We start from the raw sequence: 23,497 nt of genomic DNA, 5'->3' as shown, positions 1-23,497 counted from the left end.
GTGAAACAAAAAATATGACAAATATCAACGTGGATAATATTTGATGCTAGAATAGTGGTGAAAGTGACAGAAAACCTATAATTCTATAATTTTCGGATTGGTTATAAATTGTTCGTTTACATTTTTATTGATTATCTTTTTACGAAATATTAAAAGAAATTACAACAAAAATATATTATTATCTTCGATACAATCAAGTGAATACGTGTTGCTTCGTGCTGTTATTGGTTCCCATCGAAAAATTATAAAAATTACTATTTACTAAAAATTCCTTCATATGATCTAAGATATATATATTGTGATTGATTATAAAAAGATATATTAAAATGTAATATTGGAAGACAGTAACGCGATTCGCAAACTAGATTCTAAAGAATTCATCGAGCTCATAATAAAGTATCGAGTCGATTAGATCAAATCTGAATAATCCATAGAATAAAAAGAAAAAGAATACTGGTGACTAAAAATTGATCGCCAACATTCACCAAAGGAAGAGATTATTATGTTTAAGATGAGATTATGCGTTTTATTGAAAAGTTTTATGATGGTGAAATCAGCTATCGCCACTTTGACAAAGAATCATACCGTCCCGGACAATCTTTTTACGCAATTAAGAAATTTTTTTGTTTATTAAAAAACAATTAAATGTTATTACAAGTAATTGTGCAGTTTATTTGAGTAACTCAAACTCACACATGTGTAATATAATATAATATTACAAATTGTATAATAAAATAAAACTACACATGAAACTAAAAAGTACGATGCAATGAGAAAGGATGTATAAAGCTTGAAAATTTTATTTTGTTTATAAATGGATGTATAATATAGTACAAAGTTAAACTTCATTAAGACGAAATATTAAAATTTGACTGTATTATGTTTGTGTTTCTATTGCTATTTTTAAGAATAATAATTATTAATATTAACGAGATGTTCTGTTAATTTTTCACTATTTTGATACATACATACATACATAAACACACACCCACAGAGACACATACACACACACACACACACACACACACACACACACACATATATATATGACACTTGAATTGTGTTTCATGTGATTTTTCATCAATTTGTAATAAAAACTAATTTACTTTATTAAATAATTATAATTATTTAATGATATAATAAGACTTGTAAATTAATTCTTATATAACTAAATTAATTCAAAGTGTCAGCGTCATTTTGATGTATCAAGGATAGTTGCATTTGTCCTATATACATATAAAGAAATGTCGACTATATTGGTATAATAAAATTCAAATTGTATTAATTAACTTTATAAGGCCAATAGTTAAATAAACAATATACATAACAGCAATAACCAGCTACCCGCGTTTAAATTTATTGATGTATGTATATAATATTCGTAGTATATCCATTTATATAGCCATATATATTCTCATATATCGTAGCAATGTCAATCGAAAGTTTTTGGTATCGGGTTTTCCAGAATTTGTTTGGGTTAAAAGATATAACCATAATCAAAAAGAATTTCGACAAGATTTTAAGTACAAAAATTTATATTATTTTTATAATCACACACATACACATAAAAGAGAATATTTTAAAGATTTTTATTCTTGAAATACAAACGTTATTATTGAAATTTTAATTAAAACATACGGATTATTAAAAAGTAACCTCGTTTATTTTGAAAAGTTAAAACTAACGATTGCAAAAAAACTAATCATTAGCTATAACTATCAGCAAAATAGCTTCAGGAATCGAAAAGAGTAACATTTTCATATATCATTTATTAAAAAAAAAACGATTATTAATTCTTATTAAATAATCCTTATTCTGCCTATTCTGCGTGACATTCACTACAAAAAATGGCCGTATTCGATGTGTGTTCAACGTGTGTAGAAATAACACATAACACACTTTTCTCACGTGTACTGAACGGCTGCTGTGTTGATACTACACACTTTGAATAGAATAATACGTGTACAATACACGTAAATGTGTAGTTTTAATATGGTTAGGTGTTATACACACTTCTCGATTACAACTCGTTAACAACACGTTAATTCAAACACACTTAAAGCGTGTTGATATAATACAGAAAGTACTATGTTACACATATCGTACGGTACAACACACGTTGATAATAACGCACGAGCGAAACTAACACGGAAAAAAGAAACACATTTATAAGTGTGTAAAAAAATTAATTGAAAAAAAATACAAAGAACTAAAGAAAATATATAATGACTAACTCTGTAATGGGTGACTAACCATGTAATAAAAATGTATAATATATAAGCTAACTAATATATAGACCTATCTATATAACATGCTACCTAACTAAAATATATATATGTAAACACAACTCTATACAAATATATGTATAACAAAATATTATAATTTATAAAATCATTAATAATTGATCAAATCAGTATTAAAAGTTTGTATTTTGTGTTTAAATTCGTATAAAAGAAATAAAAATTTAATATAAACATATAAATAAATTAATCCTACGGAAAATCCATACGAAAAATGAATAAAAAAAATTAGAAATCCCGCTGTAAAACAATTTTAGGGGTGTTCGACGGCCGTAGAAGTAACGTGCAAAATGTTGCATCATGTACATCGTATACACATAATGCAACGAATACGCGTAAAACGTGTAAAAACAACACGCATAGATGCATTCATTCAACACACGTGTGTTCTTATTTTACACACGATGAAACGTGTAAAAAGTGTCTACAGAATAACACGCTTAAAATGTGTAAAAGTAACACACTTGTTTTTGCAGTGTTCTTTTTAATATAAGAATAATGTTTGATATTTCGCAAGAAAATATGTTGAAAAATAATAGGAATAAATATTTTTAAAATGAAATTACATAATATTTAACACATTATAAATGAGAAATGGAATTATAAATAAAAATATCAAGCTAATATTATTAAAAACAAAAAATGATATGTTCATTTTAGTTATTTCGACATATATATGTTATTTTTTATGAAAATCTTATTTATATATATTTTTATATATACGACTATTTTATTTATCATTAAAGATACCGTGGAATTTCTGGCCTAGTTGCCTTACTTATTTTTTTTATATGTTATATTTTATTCAGGATATTCCAGTGCCCGAAAACAACAATCATCTCATTTTACAAAATCTCCAGCCGGATCAGAATTATTCTGAGAGCGTGACTATAAGAAATGAAGTCGATGAAGTCGATGAAGTTACATTTGCAAATATGTCCATGAACCCAGAATCTTTTGGTAAGATGCAATGAATATATAGAACGTTAATAAAAAATTTACAAAAAATTTAAAAGTTGTAAGTATAATGTAATTTAAGAGAGTAAAAATTAAATTTAAAAATATATCAAACTATTTTCTAATAACAAAGATAATATAAAATTTATTTTCGAAAAGAGAGAAAAAAATGTATAAACTGTATGTAAAATAAAGCAGAATTTAGATAACACCATCAATTTCATTATTTTTTTGTTTGTTTTAAATCTGTCGCAAATAATATACTACTGACTTGTGAAGAAATAGGAAATTTTAGAAAAGGGTTTGGCACTTTATTGGAAGGTTTTTCGATTATAACTTAGCAATTACTTTTCTAACATAAGTCTTGAAACACATACACACACACACATACACAGAGGTTTTATGTCATTTCATTATTTTAAAAACTTGCGATGTTAATTTTGAAATATATGTTTATTTTTCTCTTTTTTCTTTATTTTCATTGCACGTTATATTATTATTTTTTTTTTTAATTTACCGAGATAATCAACTTAAACATATTAATATGTACTATCTTAAAATCTCTAGGAATAATTCCGAGCGAGCCAAGAGCATTCGTAGAGTTCAATGGATTTCTAAATGAAAAATTCAACATTTCTGTGACATTCAGGTGAAGAATCAAAGTTTACAGTCTATATCCTTTTTTTCTCTAAAATTTAACATAGACATATAAAAATATTGATTCTGTTAAAAATTTATTAAATATGAAAAGGCTAAATTTTATCTTACAGGTGGAATCAACCTAAACAAGAAAACAAAGTGATACAAGGATATTCAGTGCAATGTTGGTTCATCGAGAACCTAAAAAAGATTCAAATCTTTGACGACAAAACTATTTTAACTACAATGGAATGCACAGAACATAATCTAAAACCTAATACAACGTACTATTATCGAGTACGAGCGCATACTAAAGCTGGTGCTGGTCCTTATACGGATTTAATGAACGTATCAACGACGCACGAAAATCCGATACCTCAATTATTGATTACAGTGAATAATACCATTTCAATATGGGATCTGGATTCAAGAACCTACGTCAATCTCTTTACCTTTAATAGCAATATTAATGCAGTAGAAGTGACTTATTCTGTAGCAGAACATAAAATTTATTGGATCCAGGAGGCCGATTATGAGTTTATACAAGATTTAATGATAGGGGATATGAATAAAAATAATATTACGAAAATAACTAGATTAAAAGAAAATTCCCACAATCTCTGCATCGATTGGATAGGAAGAAATCTATATTGGATGGAATTTGACATCTCATTGTCAGCGACATCCATTATAAAGCTGGACTTAACAATGTGGCAAAATGGCATAATCAAATATTATAAAATTTTGAGCAGTGAAAATTATTTTCATTTTACTGTACAACCGTCTATGGGGTACGTTAACTTTTATTCACTTGAAAAAATAAAAACTTTTGTGTCTTTCACTTAAGAATTTATATTATTTTCTAATTTTGCAATAATATACTATGATTTTGTAATGAAGATATAAAGAATCATAAAATCATTACTTATCATAAAATTGTTATAACTTAAGCTTATTATTTTATTTAACTTCACGTTTAAAATTATGTTTTATAATACACATATATAATAATATATATATTTTCCAGATTTTTATACTGGATAGAAATGTTTGATGCAGAGTCACATATACAGTATGTAATAATGAAATCGGATCTTGACGGAAAAAATGTGCAACCTTTTTTAGAAACCAATATGATCTTCTGTGCATACTATAAATTATTTTCAAGATTTTATCATAATATGATATTTGAGATCACAAATACAGAGGAGCCAATATTATACTGGCTAGATAAACACGGATTATCTGAGGCGAACATTAAAATAAATAAATGCAATTTGATTTCAACTGCTGAAATGGGCGCACAGTTTACTCGATATTTTATAACTGATAATACAAACATTTATTTAAGAGGACATAATTTAAAAACATCAGATTTTTAACTTTATAATTTGAAAAAGAAGTATGCACTTGTCGACAGTGAAAAAAACGCATCTAAACACGTGCAAATAATAAACAGCACGGATTATTTTAATCCCCTAATATCGTTTGGTAAATCATCCTCCTTACAACCATATCCTCGGACGGAATGCCTTATACCTGATGAAAAAATTTATAATATTACAATAATAAAGATAACAGCGAAAGGTATTGTTTTGAAATTTAGTACGACAGAATCGACTCGCAAGCACAAATGCAAAAACAACATACCAACTCCTAAATATATCATCTACGTAAGCTGTTTGAATAATAACTTTAATAACAAGTTCGATGAATTCTATATACAGACATACGAGCAATATTATGATATTCAGAATTTAACACCGTTTACAAAATACAAGCTGAAGCTAGCTGTGAGCAATTTTTTCTCTGATCAATTATCGACGAACCTGCAATTCAGCTCGGAAGTAATATTGAAAACTAACGTGAGCAAGCTCAATGCACCGGAAAATGTAACGATTCAGGTTCTGACGCCAACTACAGCGGCAGTTTATTGGATTCCACCCACGAAACTGAATTGTACGACAGTAACTTATAAAGTATATTGGGAAACAATTAACTCGGTGAACAGCACGCAACCGATAGAAGAACCATTTATTAACAATAAAGTAGACAACAAACTTTTTACAATAATCCAACCGTTGCTGCCACAACAGAAATACTTTGTATATGTACGTGTGTATCCAGCCAACTACAGCAATATACATAATGACAGTTTGAGCGAAACTGTGAACACGTACTCGCAACCGAACAATATAACTTTGAGCGGAGTTAGCATAAACAATATGAATATTTCGTGGATTCCTAGCGTTAATTTGAAGGTCCATTACGTACTGGAATACAAAAATGATGTGATGCAAAAGTGGCAAATCGCAGATAGTTTTGAGAAGAATAATGATGAGACAGTAATGTATTATATAGAAAACTTGCTACCGGCAACTTTATACAAGTTTCGTTTGATACTGACATATCCTGAATACGAGAACTTTATATGGCCATCTGATGAAAGATTTATTTTTCAAACTCTTGGTAAGCAAATATGATAATATGTAGATATTTTAATATGTTCTGTTTATTTGACATGCATATAAATGTATTACAGAATTTTAAGAATTAAATATTTTTAATGATAAAATTATAAGTAGAAATATTCAAATAAGACAAGAAAATTAAAACTATATTTTTATGTAACAAAGGTGATGATTTGATAATTCGAGCTACACAATATAATCTAACATTGATGTTAAGCCTTGCTGCTATCGTTATTGTAACCTGCATCTGCTATCTTATTTATTGTTGTAAGTATTTGATACACATTTTTTAAATTACAAATTATGATTAATGTAGTAAGTAGAGAGATTTTCTAAAAAAAAGTTAACTTGTTAAAAGAGCAATATTTAAAATTTGCAATGCATAATATTATTAAAATATATTATAACTTTATAATAGTATACCGACAACGCCAAGAAGGTAACGAGCAGGTTTTGACTAGGATTCAACATGAGGTGCCTATCGGAAACGTTCAGCTCAATGCGCTATACAGTCCAGCGTTGCAATTTAATCCAAATAAATGTATGCTGACTAAAATCAAACGTGAGCAAATCACAATAACGAAAATCATTGGCAGCGGCGCATTCGGAATGGTAAAATTTTTGTAACGTCATATTTTAAGCCATTAATGTTTAGATATAGAAATGAGAAATACACATTTCTTTGTAAAAGTTATATAAATCAACTTTTTAAAAGAGATAGTAATACAATAATTTTTATTAGACATGCATATGCATTTTATTCTATTTCGTTGAATTACTTGAAATAAAACGAAATATATATGTTTAATGTTATATGAATTTAAATTATCTTTTTTTTTTAAATATAAGTTACATTCATTTTCAAAATTTCGCAGGTGTTTAAAGGGAACGTCAAGGATTTAGAAAAACCGAAATCAGAGACATCCGTTGCCATAAAAATGTTGGGAAAGTGTGCTTCCATGGAAGAAAAAAAGAAATTCTTGCAAGAGGCTAAGCTTATGAATCACTTTAGACATGAAAATGTGTTAAGACTGTTAGCTGTCTGCTTAGACGAGGATTTTCCATTACTCGTGTTGGAATTAATGGAAAGTGATCTGCAACAATATTTGAGAGAGTGTCGAATATTCCAACCTTCTGATTTACACGCTTTGCGTCTACATGACTTGCTCGCCATTTGCGAAGATGTTGCGCGAGGCTGTTGTTATTTGGAAGAGCTGCGTTTTGTGCATAGAGATCTCGCGTGCCGAAATTGCTTAGTGTCTGCGAGAGATCGCGAGAATCGTATCGTCAAAATCGGTGATTTCGGACTTGCCAGAGATATTTACAGGGATGACTATTACCGCAAGGTAGATATAATAAATTAAAAAAGATAAAACTATTTGGAAGTATTTTTCTATTGTTGCGTCTTTATAATATTATTGTATATCTTTAAGTCAAATTGAATTTAAGAAAAATTAACTCTATTTATATATTTTCATATATATTTCTCCAATATTCATTTATGTATATAATGTATAATGCAAAATATTAGTAAACGTTTTTTGCTTAAGAATACTTATTGAAAAAATTGATAATTAGAATAGAAGATTTAACTTTATTGAAATTATATTTTAGGAAGGAGAAGATCTGCTTCCTGTTCGTTGGATGGCACAGGAATCTTTAGTGGACGGAATATTTACTTCTTATAGCGATGTTTGGTCATTTGGAGTACTAATGTGGGAGATTACATCGTTAGGTGAGCAACCTTACTCTACCAGAACTAATCTCGAAGTGATGGATTATGTACGCACGGGAGGCAGATTGCGGATGCCTCTCAACTGTCCATCCTTGTTATACCAACTATTGCAGCGTTGCTGGTGTGCATCAAATGACAGACCAAACTTTAAATTTTGTCTGAACAATATTATAGCTTTAAGAAGCCACACAGAAGACGCAATATTGAATCCGACGCATCAATGAATATTATATAGCCGGCAATTAATTAATTGTTTGTATATGTGTATTTTAAGAAGAAACGATGAGTTTTACATCTATGAGATATTTATAATTATACTGTCTGTATTATACGTTTATATATATATATATATATATATATATATATATATCTCTGTATGTGAATTGGTTATTGTCATTTCATAATTTATATTTATTTTTCAAAGATGCGTAATAAACTATATATTTACTAGAAGTTGTATAACTGCTCGAATGTAGATGCAGCCTGATCTGTCACAAAGGAAAATCTTAATACGTAAGAGAAAAATTTAACTTGCGATTCGTAAATTAGCTTTAAAGAATCTACCGAATGATAAATAAAAAGTATATCATTTTAGAGATTAAAGTTTTATTTATTATCATATTAATTCAGTATCATAGCACGAAAATGACAAACGCTTTTTAATTAGGCCAAGTCAATGCTTTATTAGAAAGTGGTAGAGAATTCCGTACTCCGTAAATTCGCTAGTTGCATAGATGTTATCTCAGAGAAGAATCAAATGACTTCTTGAAAAACGATTCCAACTTATCTCATTATGGCATTGCATGTTTATTAAAAACTTAAAACAAGTAAAAAATTTTTTTTTCTATTTTTTCTCTAAGTAAGAACTACTTCTCTTAGTAAATAAATCATGGGAATGGAAGCTTGACTTTCTTCGATTGTTGAAGGAATTTTGTCTCATAATTCAGTTTTTATATTAGTTTCAAATTAATTAATTAATTTCTTCTAATAATTAACTCTATCTTAACTTGACTTTCTTTTTCACGAGTGCGTTTGTTATTACAAAAATTTCAATAATGTTTATATTTTACATATATATATATATATATGGTATATATATTTTTATTATTATTTTCTTCATGATCATAAAAATTTTATAAATTCCTGTATTTTAAAACATCTTATGAAATATTTTTTAATGCAAACGAATTTTCTGGAGAGCACAATGCTATAAACTTTTGATTTATGTCTGATAAAAATATGTACATACATATATATCATATATCATATATACATATTTATATATATATATATATATATATATATATATATATTAAGTGATAAATAGTGTATATAAATTCTCACATATAGCAAAAGTGACAGCTTATTGCGCATATTATTCATAGATTGATTAATTGTCCCCAATTCGAAGTTCAACTGCACCAATCTTTCACTTCGATGTTTAGTAGCTGTTGAGCATGCGAATTACTTTAACTCAAATTTTCTGATTTTCTATATAAATATCGTTAAATAAAAAATAATTTACTCTGCAAGTTTTAAATAAAAATTAGTAATTTTAAACATATCTAGAGAAATAAAAATGTTTTAGAAATTAAAACAATTTATCTAAATGTGTCACAAACTTATTAAGTAACAAAAAAAAAATGAAATCAACGAAATCATTAATTTTTTAAATTCTTTCTTTTAAATCTAACAATTATATTATACACAGTTGAAAAATTTGTGTTAAATTTAACAAATATCACCTGTCCCAAACGGTACACAGAAATTTTTGTGTTAATTTAACATAATACGGATATGTTAAATGGTGGTACGAATATTGTGTTAATATTTTAACATAAAATAAATGCAAACTTCAAATAAACTTAAAATAAATTTTGTGTAATATTAATATAGTTTTATTGTAAAAATTAACTAAAAAAATTGTTAATTTTACATTTTATCACCCCCATTTATATTATGAAGTAAAATCAACATTTTTTTCTGTAAATTTTAACAGATAAATCTTGTCACTAATAATACGGAACATATTTATTGTTTAAAATAAAAAATAGATATACATTGTGTTATTTTTACACTTTTTTTAGTTGTTTTAATAATTTAACATTTCAGTCCAATTAACATAACAGCAATATGTTAAATTAACACATGAATGTGTTAAATATTTAACACAAAAATTTTAACGGGGACCGTTTTTAACAAGAAAACACATTTTCCAACTGTGTAATAATACATATTGTTTAAAAATTTTAATATATCGTCTAAATTAATTTTAATTTTAAGTTTTAATTTGATTACATAACATTGATTTTTGAATGTGTGACGTAAAATTAATAAACTTTATATACATTTTTTTAAAATTAAAACTTTCTTTAGTTTTACGTATTATGCAGTTTTAATTACACAAATAGTGTATTATCTGCAATATATAACATTCAATTCTCTTCATGAAAAAAATCTTTTATTTGCGTAAAGTATATAAATTAGAGTACACGAGAATACTTTTCTTCGTTACTTCTTGGACCGAAGCTTCAAAGATCCTCCAGAATCCCTAGATTTCCTGACGAATACGTTATGGTCATTTTCGTTAACATTAACAGTTTTAGTAAAACACATAACGTTTGTAACGTTTCTAACATAACAATTTTCTATATATATATATATATATATATATATATATACTATATATATATACATATATTAAGTGATAAATAGTGTATATAAATTCTCACATATAGCAAAAGTGACAGCTTATTGCGCATATTATTCATAGATTGATTAATTGTCCACAATTCGAAGTTCAATTGCAGCAATCTTTCACTTCGATGTTTAGTAGCTGTTGAGCATGCGAATTATTTTAACTCAAAAATTCTGATTTTCTACATAAATTTCGTTAAATAAAAAATAATTTACCCTGCAAGTTTTAAATAAAAATTACTAAATTTAAACATATCTAGAGAAATAAAAATGTTTTAGAAATTACAAACAATTTATCTAAATGTGTCACAAACTTATTAAGTAACAAAAAAAAAATGAAATCAACGAAATCATCAATTTTTTAAATTCTTTCTTTTAAATCTAACAATTATATTATAATAATACATATTGTTTAATAATTTTAATATATCGTCTGAATTAAATTTAATTTTACGTTTTAATTTGATTACATAACATTGATTTTTGAATGTGTGACGTAAAATTAATAAAGTTTATATACATTTTTTTTTTTAAACTTTCTTTTATTTTACGTATTATAAAGTTTTATAATTACACAAATAGTGTATTATCTGCAATATGTAACATTCAATTTTCTTCATGAAAAAAACCTTTAATTTGCGTAAAGTATATAAATTCGAGTACACGTTAATACTTTTCTTCGTAACTTCTTGGACCGAAACTTCAAAGATCCTCCAGAATCCCTAGATTTCCTGACGAAAACATTATGGTCATTTTTGTTAGCATTAACAGTTTAGTAAAACACATAACTTTTGTAACGTTTTTAACATAACAATTTTCTCTTCTTGTAGATATTTTTATACTCGATCGGCTTTCATACGATTCTCGACTATGACCACACTGCAAAAAATGGGCGTGTTCGATGTGTGTTCAACGTGTGTAGAAATAACACATAACACACTTTTCTCACGTGTACTGAACGGCTGCTGTGTTGATACTACACACTTTGAATAGAATAATACGTGTACAATACACGTAAATGTGTAGTTTTAATATGGTTAGGTGTTATACACACTTCACTGCAAAAACAAGTGTGTTACTTTTACACATTTTAAGCGTGTTATTCTGTAGACACTTTTTACACGTTTCATCGTGTGTAAAATAAGAACACACGTGTGTTGAATGTATGCATCTATGCGTGTTGTTTTTACACGTTTTACGCGTATTCGTTGCATTATGTGTATACGATGTACATGATGCAACATTTTGCACGTTACTTCTACGACCGTCGAACACCCCTAAAATTGTTTTACAGCGGGATTTCTAATTTTTTTGATTCATTTTTCGTATGGATTTTCCGTAGGATTAATTTATTTATATGTTTATATTAAATTTTTATTTCTTTTATACGAATTTAAACACAAAATACAAACTTTTAATACTGATCTGATCAATTATTAATGATTTTATAAATTATAATATTTTGTTATACATATATTTGTATAGAGTTGTGTTTACATATATATATTTTAGTTAGGTAGCATGTTATATAGATAGGTCTATATATTAGTTAGCTTATATATTATACATTTTTATTACATGGTTAGTCACCCATTACAGAGTTAGTCATTATATATTTTCTTTAGTTCTTTGTATTTTTTTTCAATTAATTTTTTTACACACTTATAAATGTGTTTCTTTTTTCCGTGTTAGTTTCGCTCGTGCTTTATTATCAACGTGTGTTGTACCGTACGATATGTGTAACATAGTACTTTCTGCATTATATCAACACGCTTTAAGTGTGTTTGAATTAACGTGTTGTTAACGAGTTGTAATCGAGAAGTGTGTATAACACCTAACCATATTAAAACTACACATTTACGTGTATTGTACACGTATTATTCTATTCAAAGTGTGTAGTATCAACACAACAGCCGTTCAGTACACGTGAGCAAAGTGTGTTATGTCTTATTTCTACACACGTTGAACACACATCGAACACGGCCATTTTTTGCAGTGTTCTCGATTACAACTCGTTAACAACACGTTAATTCAAACACACTTAAAGCGTGTTGATATAATACAGAAAGTACTATGTTACACATATCGTACGGTACAACACACGTTGATAATAACGCACGAGCGAAACTAACACGGAAAAAAGAAACACATTTATAAGTGTGTAAAAAAATTAATTGAAAAAAAATACAAAGAACTAAAGAAAATATATAATGACTAACTCTGTAATGGGTGACTAACCATGTAATAAAAATGTATAATATATAAGCTAACTAATATATAGACCTATCTATATAACATGCTACCTAACTAAAATATATATATGTAAACACAACTCTATACAAATATATGTATAACAAAATATTATAATTTATAAAATCATTAATAATTGATCAGATCAGTATTAAAAGTTTGTATTTTGTGTTTAAATTCGTATAAAAGAAATAAAAATTTAATATAAACATATAAATAAATTAATCCTACGGAAAATCCATACGAAAAATGAATCAAAAAAATTAGAAATCCCGCTGTAAAACAATTTTAGGGGTGTTCGACGGCCGTAGAAGTAACGTGCAAAATGTTGCATCATGTACATCGTATACACATAATGCAACGAATACGCGTAAAACGTGTAAAAACAACACGCATAAATGCATACATTCAACACACGTGTGTTCTTATTTTACACACGATGAAACGTGTAAAAAGTGTCTACAGAATAACACGCTTAAAATGTGTAAAAGTAACACACTTGTTTTTGCAGTGCAATGTTCTATGTAATCTTCACAATGATTTAAATAACACTAATCGAATTGATGTTCCCCCCTCCATGTATCTTGATAAATTTTGAGTTTTCTCTTACTTGATAAAACTTTTTCAAGATCGATTATAATGATTTATATAATTAAAACTATATAGTATATTTTCTTCGATTAAACCCAATGTACAATGTAACGAGTGTAGTATATTCGATTGTATCAAAAACAATAATATAAGCGTAATTAAATTTCGCAATTTTTTAAAATTTTCAAGTAGAAAAGCGATCGAATGAAAAAGAATATATATTATTATTTTACAACATATTATTATCTTAATATTTTTAATATATTATTATTTCAAAATTTAACTAACAAATCACCGCTTTATTAATATTTTTTGACAGAAATCAGCTACTTAAGATGTTTATACGGATTTAATGAACGTATCAACGACGCACGAAAATCCAGTACCTTAATTATTGATTGTATTGCATAAAAGTATTCAAATGGGATCTGCATTTAAGAACCTACGTTAATCTCTTTAATCATTATATTAATATGATGTTTGAATTCGCTTGTTCGATAGCAGAACACAAAATTTATTGCAATAAAGTAAGCTAGAAATTTTTGATTATAATGAATTAAATTTATATGTCAAGATCTTTTCTTATTTCAAACCGGATCTTACTTTAAAAATGCGTTTCATATAGGATATACAATACACACACACATATATATGTATATATATATATATATATACAATATAATTATTCGTGAAAACTGTTGGAATAAGTAACTGTTGGAAGAAACAATCAAGTATCATCGATCAAGCAGATAGAAATGAATCATAAACAGAGGACAGCAAATAAAGCATGATCAGATCGGTCTAGTCTGCGGAGTCAGTTACGATTGCGATTGCCACGAGAAAAGACAATGATGCGCGTTATTTGATTCAAATAATATACTGTCATATAAACATCACACATCAATATGCACAAATAGTGGATTCTAAAAACATGCATAGTATACAGTATACAATATGCATAGAAAAAGTAATCATAATTTTTTATATTTTTAGTGAAACAAGAAATGACAAATATCTCAATGTGGATAATATTTTTATGCTTGAATAGCGGTGAAAGTGATAGAAAATCTAAAATTCTATAATTTTTGGATTGCTTATAAATTGTTCAATTATCTTTTTATTGATTATCTTTTTACGAAATATTAAAAGAAATTAGAAAAAAGATTTATTAATATCTTTGATACAATCAAGTGAATATGTGTTGCTTCGTATTGTTATTGGTTCCCATCGAAAAATTATAAAAATTACTATTTACTAAAAATTCCTTCAAATGATCTAAGATATATATATTGTGATTGATTATAAAAAGATATATTAAAATGTAATATTGGAAGACAGTAACGCGATTCGCAAACTAGATTCTAAAGAATTCATCGATTCATAATAAAGTATCGAATCGATTAGATCAAATCTGAATTATCCATAGAATAAAAAGGAAAACATTCCTGGTGACTAAAAATTGAGCGCCAACATTCACCGAAGGAAGTGATTATTATGTTTAAGATGAGATTATGCGTTTTATTGAAAAGTTTAATGCTGGTGAAAGCAGCTACCGCGATTGTTACAAAGAATCATACCGTCCTGGACAATCTTTTTACGCAAGTAAGAAATTTTTTTTGCTTCATTAAAAAACAATTAAATGTTATTACAAGTAATTGTGCAGTTTATTTGAGTAACTCAAACTCAAGTGTAATATAATATAATATTACAAATTGTATAATAAAATAAAACTATACAAAATACTAAAAAATATAATGCAATGAGAAAGGATGAATAAAGCTTGACAATTTTATTTTGTTTTTAAATGGATGTATAATATAGTACAAAGTTAAACTTAATTAAGACGAAATATTAAAATTTGACTGTATTATGTTTGTGTTTCTATTTCTATTTTTAAGAATAATAATTATTAATATTAATGAGATGTTCTGTTAATTTTTCACTATTTTGATACATACATTCATACATACACACACACATAAACATATATATATATATATATATATGACACTTGAATTGAGTTTCATGTGATTTTTCATCAATTTGTAATAAAAACTAATTTACTTTATTAAATAATTATAATTATTTAATGATATAATAAGACTTGTAAATTAATTCTTATTTAACTAAATTAATTCAAAGTGTCAGCGTCATTTTGATGTATCAAGGATAGTTGCATTTGTCCTATATACATATAAAGAAATGTCGACTATATTGGTATAATAAAATTCAAATTGTATCAGTTAACATTATAGGGCCAATAGTTAAATGGACAATGTACGTAACAGCAATAACCAGCTACCCGTGTTTAAATTTATTGATGTATGTATATAATATTCATAGTATATCCATTTATATAGCCATATATATTCTTATATATCGTGGTAAAGTCAATCGAAACTTTTTGGTATCAGGTTTTCCAGAATTTGTTTGGGTTAAAAGATAAAACCATAATCAAAAAGAATTTCGACAAGATTTTAAGTACAAAAATTTATATAATTTCTATAATCACACACAAACACATATAAAAGAGAATATTTTAAACATTTTGATTCTTGAAATACAAACATTATTATTAAAATTTTAATAATAACGGACGGATTATTAAAAAGTAAACACGCTTATTTTAAAAAGTTAACTAACAATCGCAAAAAAACTAAATCATTAGCTATAATTATCAGCAAAATCGCTTCAGGAATCGAAGCGAGTAACATTTTCATATATTATTTATTAAAAAAGAAACAATTATGAATTCTTATTAAATAATTCTTATTCTGCCTATTCTGCGTGAGTTTTTTTTTTTTTAATATAAGAATCATGTTTGATATTTCGCAAGAAACTATGTTGAATAATAAGAATAAATATTATAGAAATGAAATTACATAATATTTAACACATTATAAATGAGGAATGGAATTATAAATAATAATATCTAGCAAATATTATTACAAAACAAAAAATTTTATGCTCCTTTTAGTTATTTCGACATATATGTTATTATTTATGGTAAACTTGTTCATATATATGTCTATATATACTATTTTATTTATCATTAAAAATACCGTGGAATTACTGACTTAGCTGCATTACTAATTTTTGTTATATGTTATATTTTATTAAGGATATTTCAGAGACCGAAAACAACAATCATCTCATTTTACAAAATCTCCAGCCGGATCAGAATTTTTCTGATAGCGTAACTATAAAAAATAAAGTCGATGAACTCCATGAAGCTACATTTGCAAATATGTCCATGAACCCAGAATCTTTTGGTAAGATGCAATAAATATATAGAACGTTAATAAAAAATTAACAAAAAATTTACAAGTTGTAAGTATAATGTAAGTTCAAAAAAGAGTAAAAATTTAATTAAAAAAATTATCAAACCATTTCCTAATATTCTAATAACAAGGATAATATAAAATTCATTCTGTCGAAAAGAGAGAAAATGTATACACTCTATGTAAAATAAAGCAAAATTTAGATAACACCATCAATTTCATTATTATTCTTGTTTGTTTTAAATCAGTCGCAAATAATGTACCTTTGATTTATGAATCAATAGGAAATTTTAGAAAAAGGTTTAGCACTTTATTGGAGGTTTTTTTGATTATAACTTAGCAATTACTTTTCTAACACAAGTCTTGAAACACATACACACACAAATACACAAGTGTTTTATGTTATTTCATTATTTTAAAAACTTGCTATGTTAATTTTGTAATATATGTTTAGTTTTCTCTATTTTCTTTATTTTTATTGCACGTAAAATTATTATTTTTTATTTTAATTTACCGAGAAAATCAACTTCAACATACATATAAATATGTACCATCTTAAAATCTCTAGGAATAATGCCGAGCGAGCCAAGAGCATTTGTAGAGTTCAATGGATTTCTAAATGAAAAATTCAACATTTCTGTGACATTCAGGTGATGAATCTAAGTTTTCAGTCTATATCCTTTTTTTCTCTAAAATTTAACATAGACATATACAATAAAAATATTAATTCTGATAAAAAATTATTAAATATGAAAAGGCTAAAATTTGTCTTACAGATGGAACCAACTTGAATTAGCAAACAAAGCAATACAAGGATATACAGTGCAATGTTGGTTCATCGAGAACCTAAAAAAGATTCAAATCTTTGACGACAAATCTATTTTAACTACAATGGAGTGCACAGAGTATAATCTAAAACCTAATACAACGTACTATTTTCGAGTACGAGCGCATACTAAAGCTGGTGCTGGTCCTTATACAGATTTAATGAACGTATCTACGACGCACGAAAATCCGATACCTCAATTATTGATTACAGTGAATAAGGCTATTGCAATATGGGATATGGATTCAAGAACCTACGTCAATCTCCTTACCCTTAATAGCAAAGTGAAATATATAATAGGTGTCGCTTATTCTGTAGCAGAACATAAAATTTATTGGATCCAGTCGATTAGTAATAAGTATGAGTTAATGATAGGGGATATAAATAAAAATAATATTACAAAAATAACTAGTTTCAAAGAATATATAAGCAATCTCTGCATCGATTGGATAGGAAGAAATCTATATTGGATGGAATATGACATCTCATCGTCAGCGAAATCCATTATAAAGCTGGACTTAACAATGTGGCAAAATGGCATAGTCAAATATGATAAGATCTTGAACAGCGAGAACATTCTTCCTTATTTAACTATACAGCCATCTATAGGGTATGCTAACTTTTATTCACTAAAGAAATTAACACTAATGTGTCTTTCAGTTAAGAATCTATATTATTTTCAAATTTTGCAGTAATTCACTATAATTTTGTAATAAATATAAAGAATCATAAAATTATTAATTATCATAAAATTGTAAGATCTTAAGTTTATAATTTTTTTAACTTCACGTTTAAAATTATGTTTTATAATACACATATATAATAATATATATATTTTCCAGATTTTTATACTGGATCGAATCGTTATATGCAAATTCATATTTACAGTATGTAATAATGAAATCGGATCTTGACGGAAGAAATGTGCAATCTTTTTTAAAATCCGATATGACCTTTTGTCCATACAATCTATCATTGTTAGGATTGCATTTTCAATTAAACCTTGACATCACAAATACAGAGGAGCCAATAATATACTGGCCAGATGAACACGGATTATGTGTGGCGAACATTAAAATAAATAAATGCAATTCAATTTCAATCGCTGAAATTGGCACGGAGTTTCTGGGATATTTTATAATTGATGAAACAAACATTTATATAATTAAACTTAATGCAAATGAACACATTTCTCATATTTATTTTTTAAAAAAGAAGTATGCACTTGTCGACAGTGAAGAAAACGCATCTAAACACGTGCAAATAATAAACAGCACGGATTACTTTAAGCCCCTAATATCGTTTGGTAAATCATCCTCCTTACAACCATATCCTCGGACGGAATGCCTTATGCCTGATGAAAAGAATTATAATATTACAATAGTAAAAATAACAGCGCACAGTATTGTTTTGAACTTTACAAAACCAAATCGCAAGCACAAATGCAAAAACAACATACCTACTATTAAATATATCATCTACGTAAGCTGTTTGAATAATAATCTTCATAACAAGTTGGATGAATTCTATATACAGACATACGAGCAATATTATGATATTCAGAATTTAACACCGTTTACAAAATACAAGCTGAAGCTAGCTGTGAGCAATTTTTACTCTGATCAATTATCGATGGACCTGCAATTCCGATCGGAAGTCATACTAAGAACTAACGAAAGCAAACTCAATGCACCAGAAAATGTGAACGTTCAAGTTCTGACGCCGACTATAGCGGCAGTTTATTGGATGCTACCCACGAAATTGAATTGTGCGACAGTAACTTATAGAGTATATTGGGAAACAATTAACTCGGTGAATAGTACGCAACCGATAGAAAAGCCATTTATTAATAATAAAGTAGACAACAAATTTTTTACAATAATCCAATCGTTGTTGCCAGAACAGAAATACTTAGTATATGTACGTGTGTATCCAGCCAACTACACCAATCTCTATAATGACAGTTTGAGCACAACCGTGTACACGTACTCGGAACCGAACAATATAACTTTGAGCGAAGTTAGCATAAACAATATGAATATTTCGTGGATTCCTAGCGTTAATCTGACGATACATTACATACTGGAATACAAAAAGGATGCGATTCAAAAGTGGCAAATCGCAGATAATTTTGAGACGAATAATAAGACAGTAACGTATTATATAGAAAACTTGCTACCGGCAACTTTATACAAGTTTCGTTTGATACTGACATATCCTGAGTACGAGAACTTTACATGGCCATCTGATGAAAGATTTATTTTTCAAACACTTGGTAAGCAAATATGATAATATGTAGATATTTTAATATGATCTGTTTATTTGATATGCATATAAATGTATTACAGAATTTTAATAATTAAATATTTTTAATGATAAAATTATAAGTAGAAATATTCAAATAAGACAAGAAAATTAAAACTATATTTTTATGTAACAAAGGTGATGATTCGATAATTCGATCTACGCAATATAATCTAACATTGATGTTAAGCCTTGTTGCTATCGTTATTGTAATCTGCATCTGCTACTTTATTTATTGTTGTAAGTATTTGATACACATTTTTTAAATTACAAATTATGATTAATGTAGTAAGTATAGAGATTTTCTAAAGAAAAGTTAACTTGTTAAAAGAGCAAAATTTTAAATTTGCAATGCATAATATTATTTAAATATATCATAACTTATAATAGTATACCGACAACGCAAAGAAGATAACGAGCAGGCTTTGACTAGGATTCTACATGAGGTACCTATCGGTAACGTTCAGCTCAATGCGCTATACAGTCCTGCGTTGCAATTTAATCCAAATAAATTTATGCTGACTAAAATCAAACGTGAGCAAATCACACTAACAAAACACCTTGGAAGGGGCGCATTCGGAATGGTAAAATTTTCGTAACGTCATATTTTAAGTCATTAATATTTAGATGTAGAAATGAAAAATACACATTTCTTAGTAAATTATACACCAAAAAAATTGTTTTCTTGAAATGCGTTAATAAGTCCTCTTAATAAATATTCTTAATGAATAAGAATATTTCCATCTTTTATATTAAATTGAGAATATATTCTTATTTTTTTTGCAATTTCAGCGCCGCATTAAATAAATATAATAAATTAATAATAAATTTAAGATAAAAATTAATAAAATATTATTTAAATTTATAAGTTTACAATTAATATTAAAAATAATAACATAATAAGCAAAAATGTGTATTTAACTATGTCAAATACATAAAAAATATTTAATTATATGTGTAACATTTAAATATACATGTAATAAGTAACAAATGTCCATTTGTAAGACTGTTTTTTGTTATATCGATTAACAATTTTAATAATACACGGATAGAAAAACATCTCATTAAGTATATATTCTTGCATGTTAGGAATATCTCTTTAGAGAATTTTCCTCCTAAATTAAGAGGATCCTTTTGGCGCCTATTTTAGTGGAAGATATTATAAAGATAAGTGGCATATACTTAAGATGAGAATACAATTTTTTCGGATATATAAATCAACTTTTTAAAAGAATTAGTAATACATTAATTTTTATGAGACATACATGTGCACTTAATATTTTTTCGTTGAATTATTTAAAATATATTAAAATATATATGTATAATGTTATATAAAATTAAATTATCTTTTCTTGTTTAATAAAAGTTACATTAATTTTCAATATTTTGCAGGTGTATCAAGGGAATGTCAAGGATTTAGAAGAACCGGGATCAGAGACATTCGTTGCCATAAAAATGTTAAGAAAGGGTGCTTCCGTGGAAGAAAAAAAGAAATTCTTGCAAGAGGCTAAGCTTATGAGTCACTTTAGACACGAACATGTGTTAAGATTACTAGCTATCTGCTTAGACGGGGATTCTCCATTACTCGTGTTGGAATTAATGGAAACTGATCTGCAAACATATTTGAGAGAGTGTCAAATATTACAACCTTCTGATTTACACGCTCTGCGTCTACAAGACTTGCTCGCTATGTGCGAAGATGTTGCGCGAGGCTGTTGCTATTTAGAAGAGCTGCGCTTTGTGCATAGAGATCTCGCGTGCCGAAATTGTTTAGTGTCTGCCAGAGATCGTGAGAATCGTATCGTCAAAATCGGTGATTTCGGACTTGCTAGAGATATTTACAGAAATGACTATTATCGCCAGGTAGATATAATTAATTAAAAAAGATGAAACTTTTCAAAGTATTTTTTTATTGTAGCGACTTTTTATATTATTATATATTTTATCTGTAAGTCAAATAGAATTTAAGAAAAATGAAGATTATGCATATATTTTTATATGTATTTCTCCAATATACAGGGTGTCCCATTTTAATTTCCCCAGGTAAACATCTCGAAAAATATCGAAGATACAGAAAAATGTTTCAAAAGTGGTAGAACTTGAAGGGGGACAGATGATGAAAATGTGGATTTGACCTTGAGTGACCTATTGAAGGTCAGGTCAAGATCATCGATGTTTTCTTAAATGTAACCCCCTATTTTTTATTGCATATTCTTGTAGCCCTTGCCGAGACATTTTCAAAACACTACCTATTGATGTCTCTTACACAAGCCGTTCCCAAGATACGAAGCTTCAAAGTTGGCATATCATCGGCATTCGCATTATCCAATGTACACCGCGGGAAGGTTGTTCAGTCAAATTTGTACATCAAGTGGCCCTAAAAAGGAGACTTTGTGTGTATGTGTGTGTTTGTGTGCTTCTGTAGTAAAACTTTTCTCTAATTATTTTTCTTCTGGTTATTTTAATGTAAGGGAAAGAATAAGAAAATGGTAGAGAAAGAGAGATAAAAGTTTTACTAAAGAAGCACACACACGCACACATACACAATTTGAATGAACAACCTCCCCACGGTGTACATTGGATAATGCAAATGCCGATGATATGTCAAATTTGAAACTTCGTATCTTAGAAACGGCTTGCGTAAGAGACATCAATAGGTAGTGTTTTGAAAACGTCTCAACAAGGCCTACAAGAATATGCAATAAAAAATAGGGGGTTCTATTTAAGAAAACAACGATGACCTTGACCTGACTTTCAATAGGTCATTCAAGGTCAAATCCATATTTTCATCATCTGTCCCCCTTCAAGTCCTACAACTTTTGTCTGAAACATTTTTTCGTATCTTCCATATTTTTCGAGATGTTTGCCTGGGGAGATTAAAATGGGACACCCTGTATATGTATAATGTATAATGGAAAATATTAGTAAACGGTTTTTGCTTAAGAATACTTATTGCAAAAATGGATATTTAGAATAGAAAATTTAACTTTTTTAAAATTATATTTTAGGAAGGAGGAAGTCTGCTTCCTTTTCGCTTGATGGCACCGGAATCTCTAATGAACGGAATATTTACTTCTCAGAGCGATGTTTGGTCATTTGGAGTACTAATGTGGGAGATTACATCGTTAGATGAGCAACCTTATTCTACCAAAACTTATCTCGAAGTGATGGATTATGTATGCACGGGAGGCAGATTGCAGATGCCTCTCAACTGTCCATTCTCGTTATACCAACTAATGCAGCGTTGCTGGAGTGAAGCGAATGATAGACCAAACTTTAAACTTTGTCTGAACAATATTATAGCTCTAAGAAGCGACACAGAAGACGCAATACTGAATCCGACGCATCAATGAATATTATATAGCCGGCAATTAATTAATTGTTTGTATATATGTATGTTAAGAAGAAACGATGAGTTTTACATCTATGGGATATTTGAAATTATA

The 23,497-nt window shown here is 27.6% G+C and overlaps 2 protein-coding genes across 2 annotated transcripts in view; both read left to right on the top strand.

The window, feature by feature from the left end:
• LOC145945106 (proto-oncogene tyrosine-protein kinase ROS-like) overlaps window positions 1–8,424 on the top strand; it is a 28,536-nt gene extending 20,112 nt beyond the window's left edge. Inside the window, exons 2-10 of the mRNA XM_083053936.1 lie at window positions 3,110–3,260; window positions 3,825–3,906; window positions 4,028–4,687; window positions 4,924–5,260; window positions 5,297–6,365; window positions 6,533–6,634; window positions 6,786–6,979; window positions 7,243–7,713; window positions 7,982–8,424. Of these exons, the coding sequence (XP_082910062.1) occupies window positions 3,110–3,260; window positions 3,825–3,906; window positions 4,028–4,687; window positions 4,924–5,260; window positions 5,297–6,365; window positions 6,533–6,634; window positions 6,786–6,979; window positions 7,243–7,713; window positions 7,982–8,326 (3,411 nt within the window). The 3' untranslated portion in view covers window positions 8,327–8,424. The remainder of the gene's footprint in view (window positions 1–3,109; window positions 3,261–3,824; window positions 3,907–4,027; window positions 4,688–4,923; window positions 5,261–5,296; window positions 6,366–6,532; window positions 6,635–6,785; window positions 6,980–7,242; window positions 7,714–7,981) is intronic.
• A 6,481-nt stretch (window positions 8,425–14,905) lies between these two features.
• LOC145944989 (proto-oncogene tyrosine-protein kinase ROS-like) lies at window positions 14,906–23,497 on the top strand. Its single transcript, XM_083053739.1, has 9 exons — window positions 14,906–15,242; window positions 16,762–16,912; window positions 17,490–17,571; window positions 17,698–18,357; window positions 18,590–20,022; window positions 20,190–20,291; window positions 20,442–20,635; window positions 21,444–21,914; window positions 23,060–23,497. Exons 1-9 carry the CDS (start codon window positions 15,135–15,137, stop codon window positions 23,402–23,404), a joined length of 3,546 nt encoding a protein of 1,181 aa, XP_082909865.1. The 5' UTR covers window positions 14,906–15,134; the 3' UTR covers window positions 23,405–23,497.

The sequence above is a fragment of the Prenolepis imparis genome, unplaced genomic scaffold (assembly GCF_030444845.1).
Source record: "Prenolepis imparis isolate NDT839.2.m4 unplaced genomic scaffold, iyPreImpa1.0 SCAF_14, whole genome shotgun sequence".
Taxonomy (NCBI): Eukaryota; Metazoa; Arthropoda; class Insecta; order Hymenoptera; family Formicidae; genus Prenolepis; species Prenolepis imparis.
The sequence above is the reverse complement of the archived record's forward strand: the minus strand, read 5'-3'. Positions and strand labels throughout refer to the sequence as shown.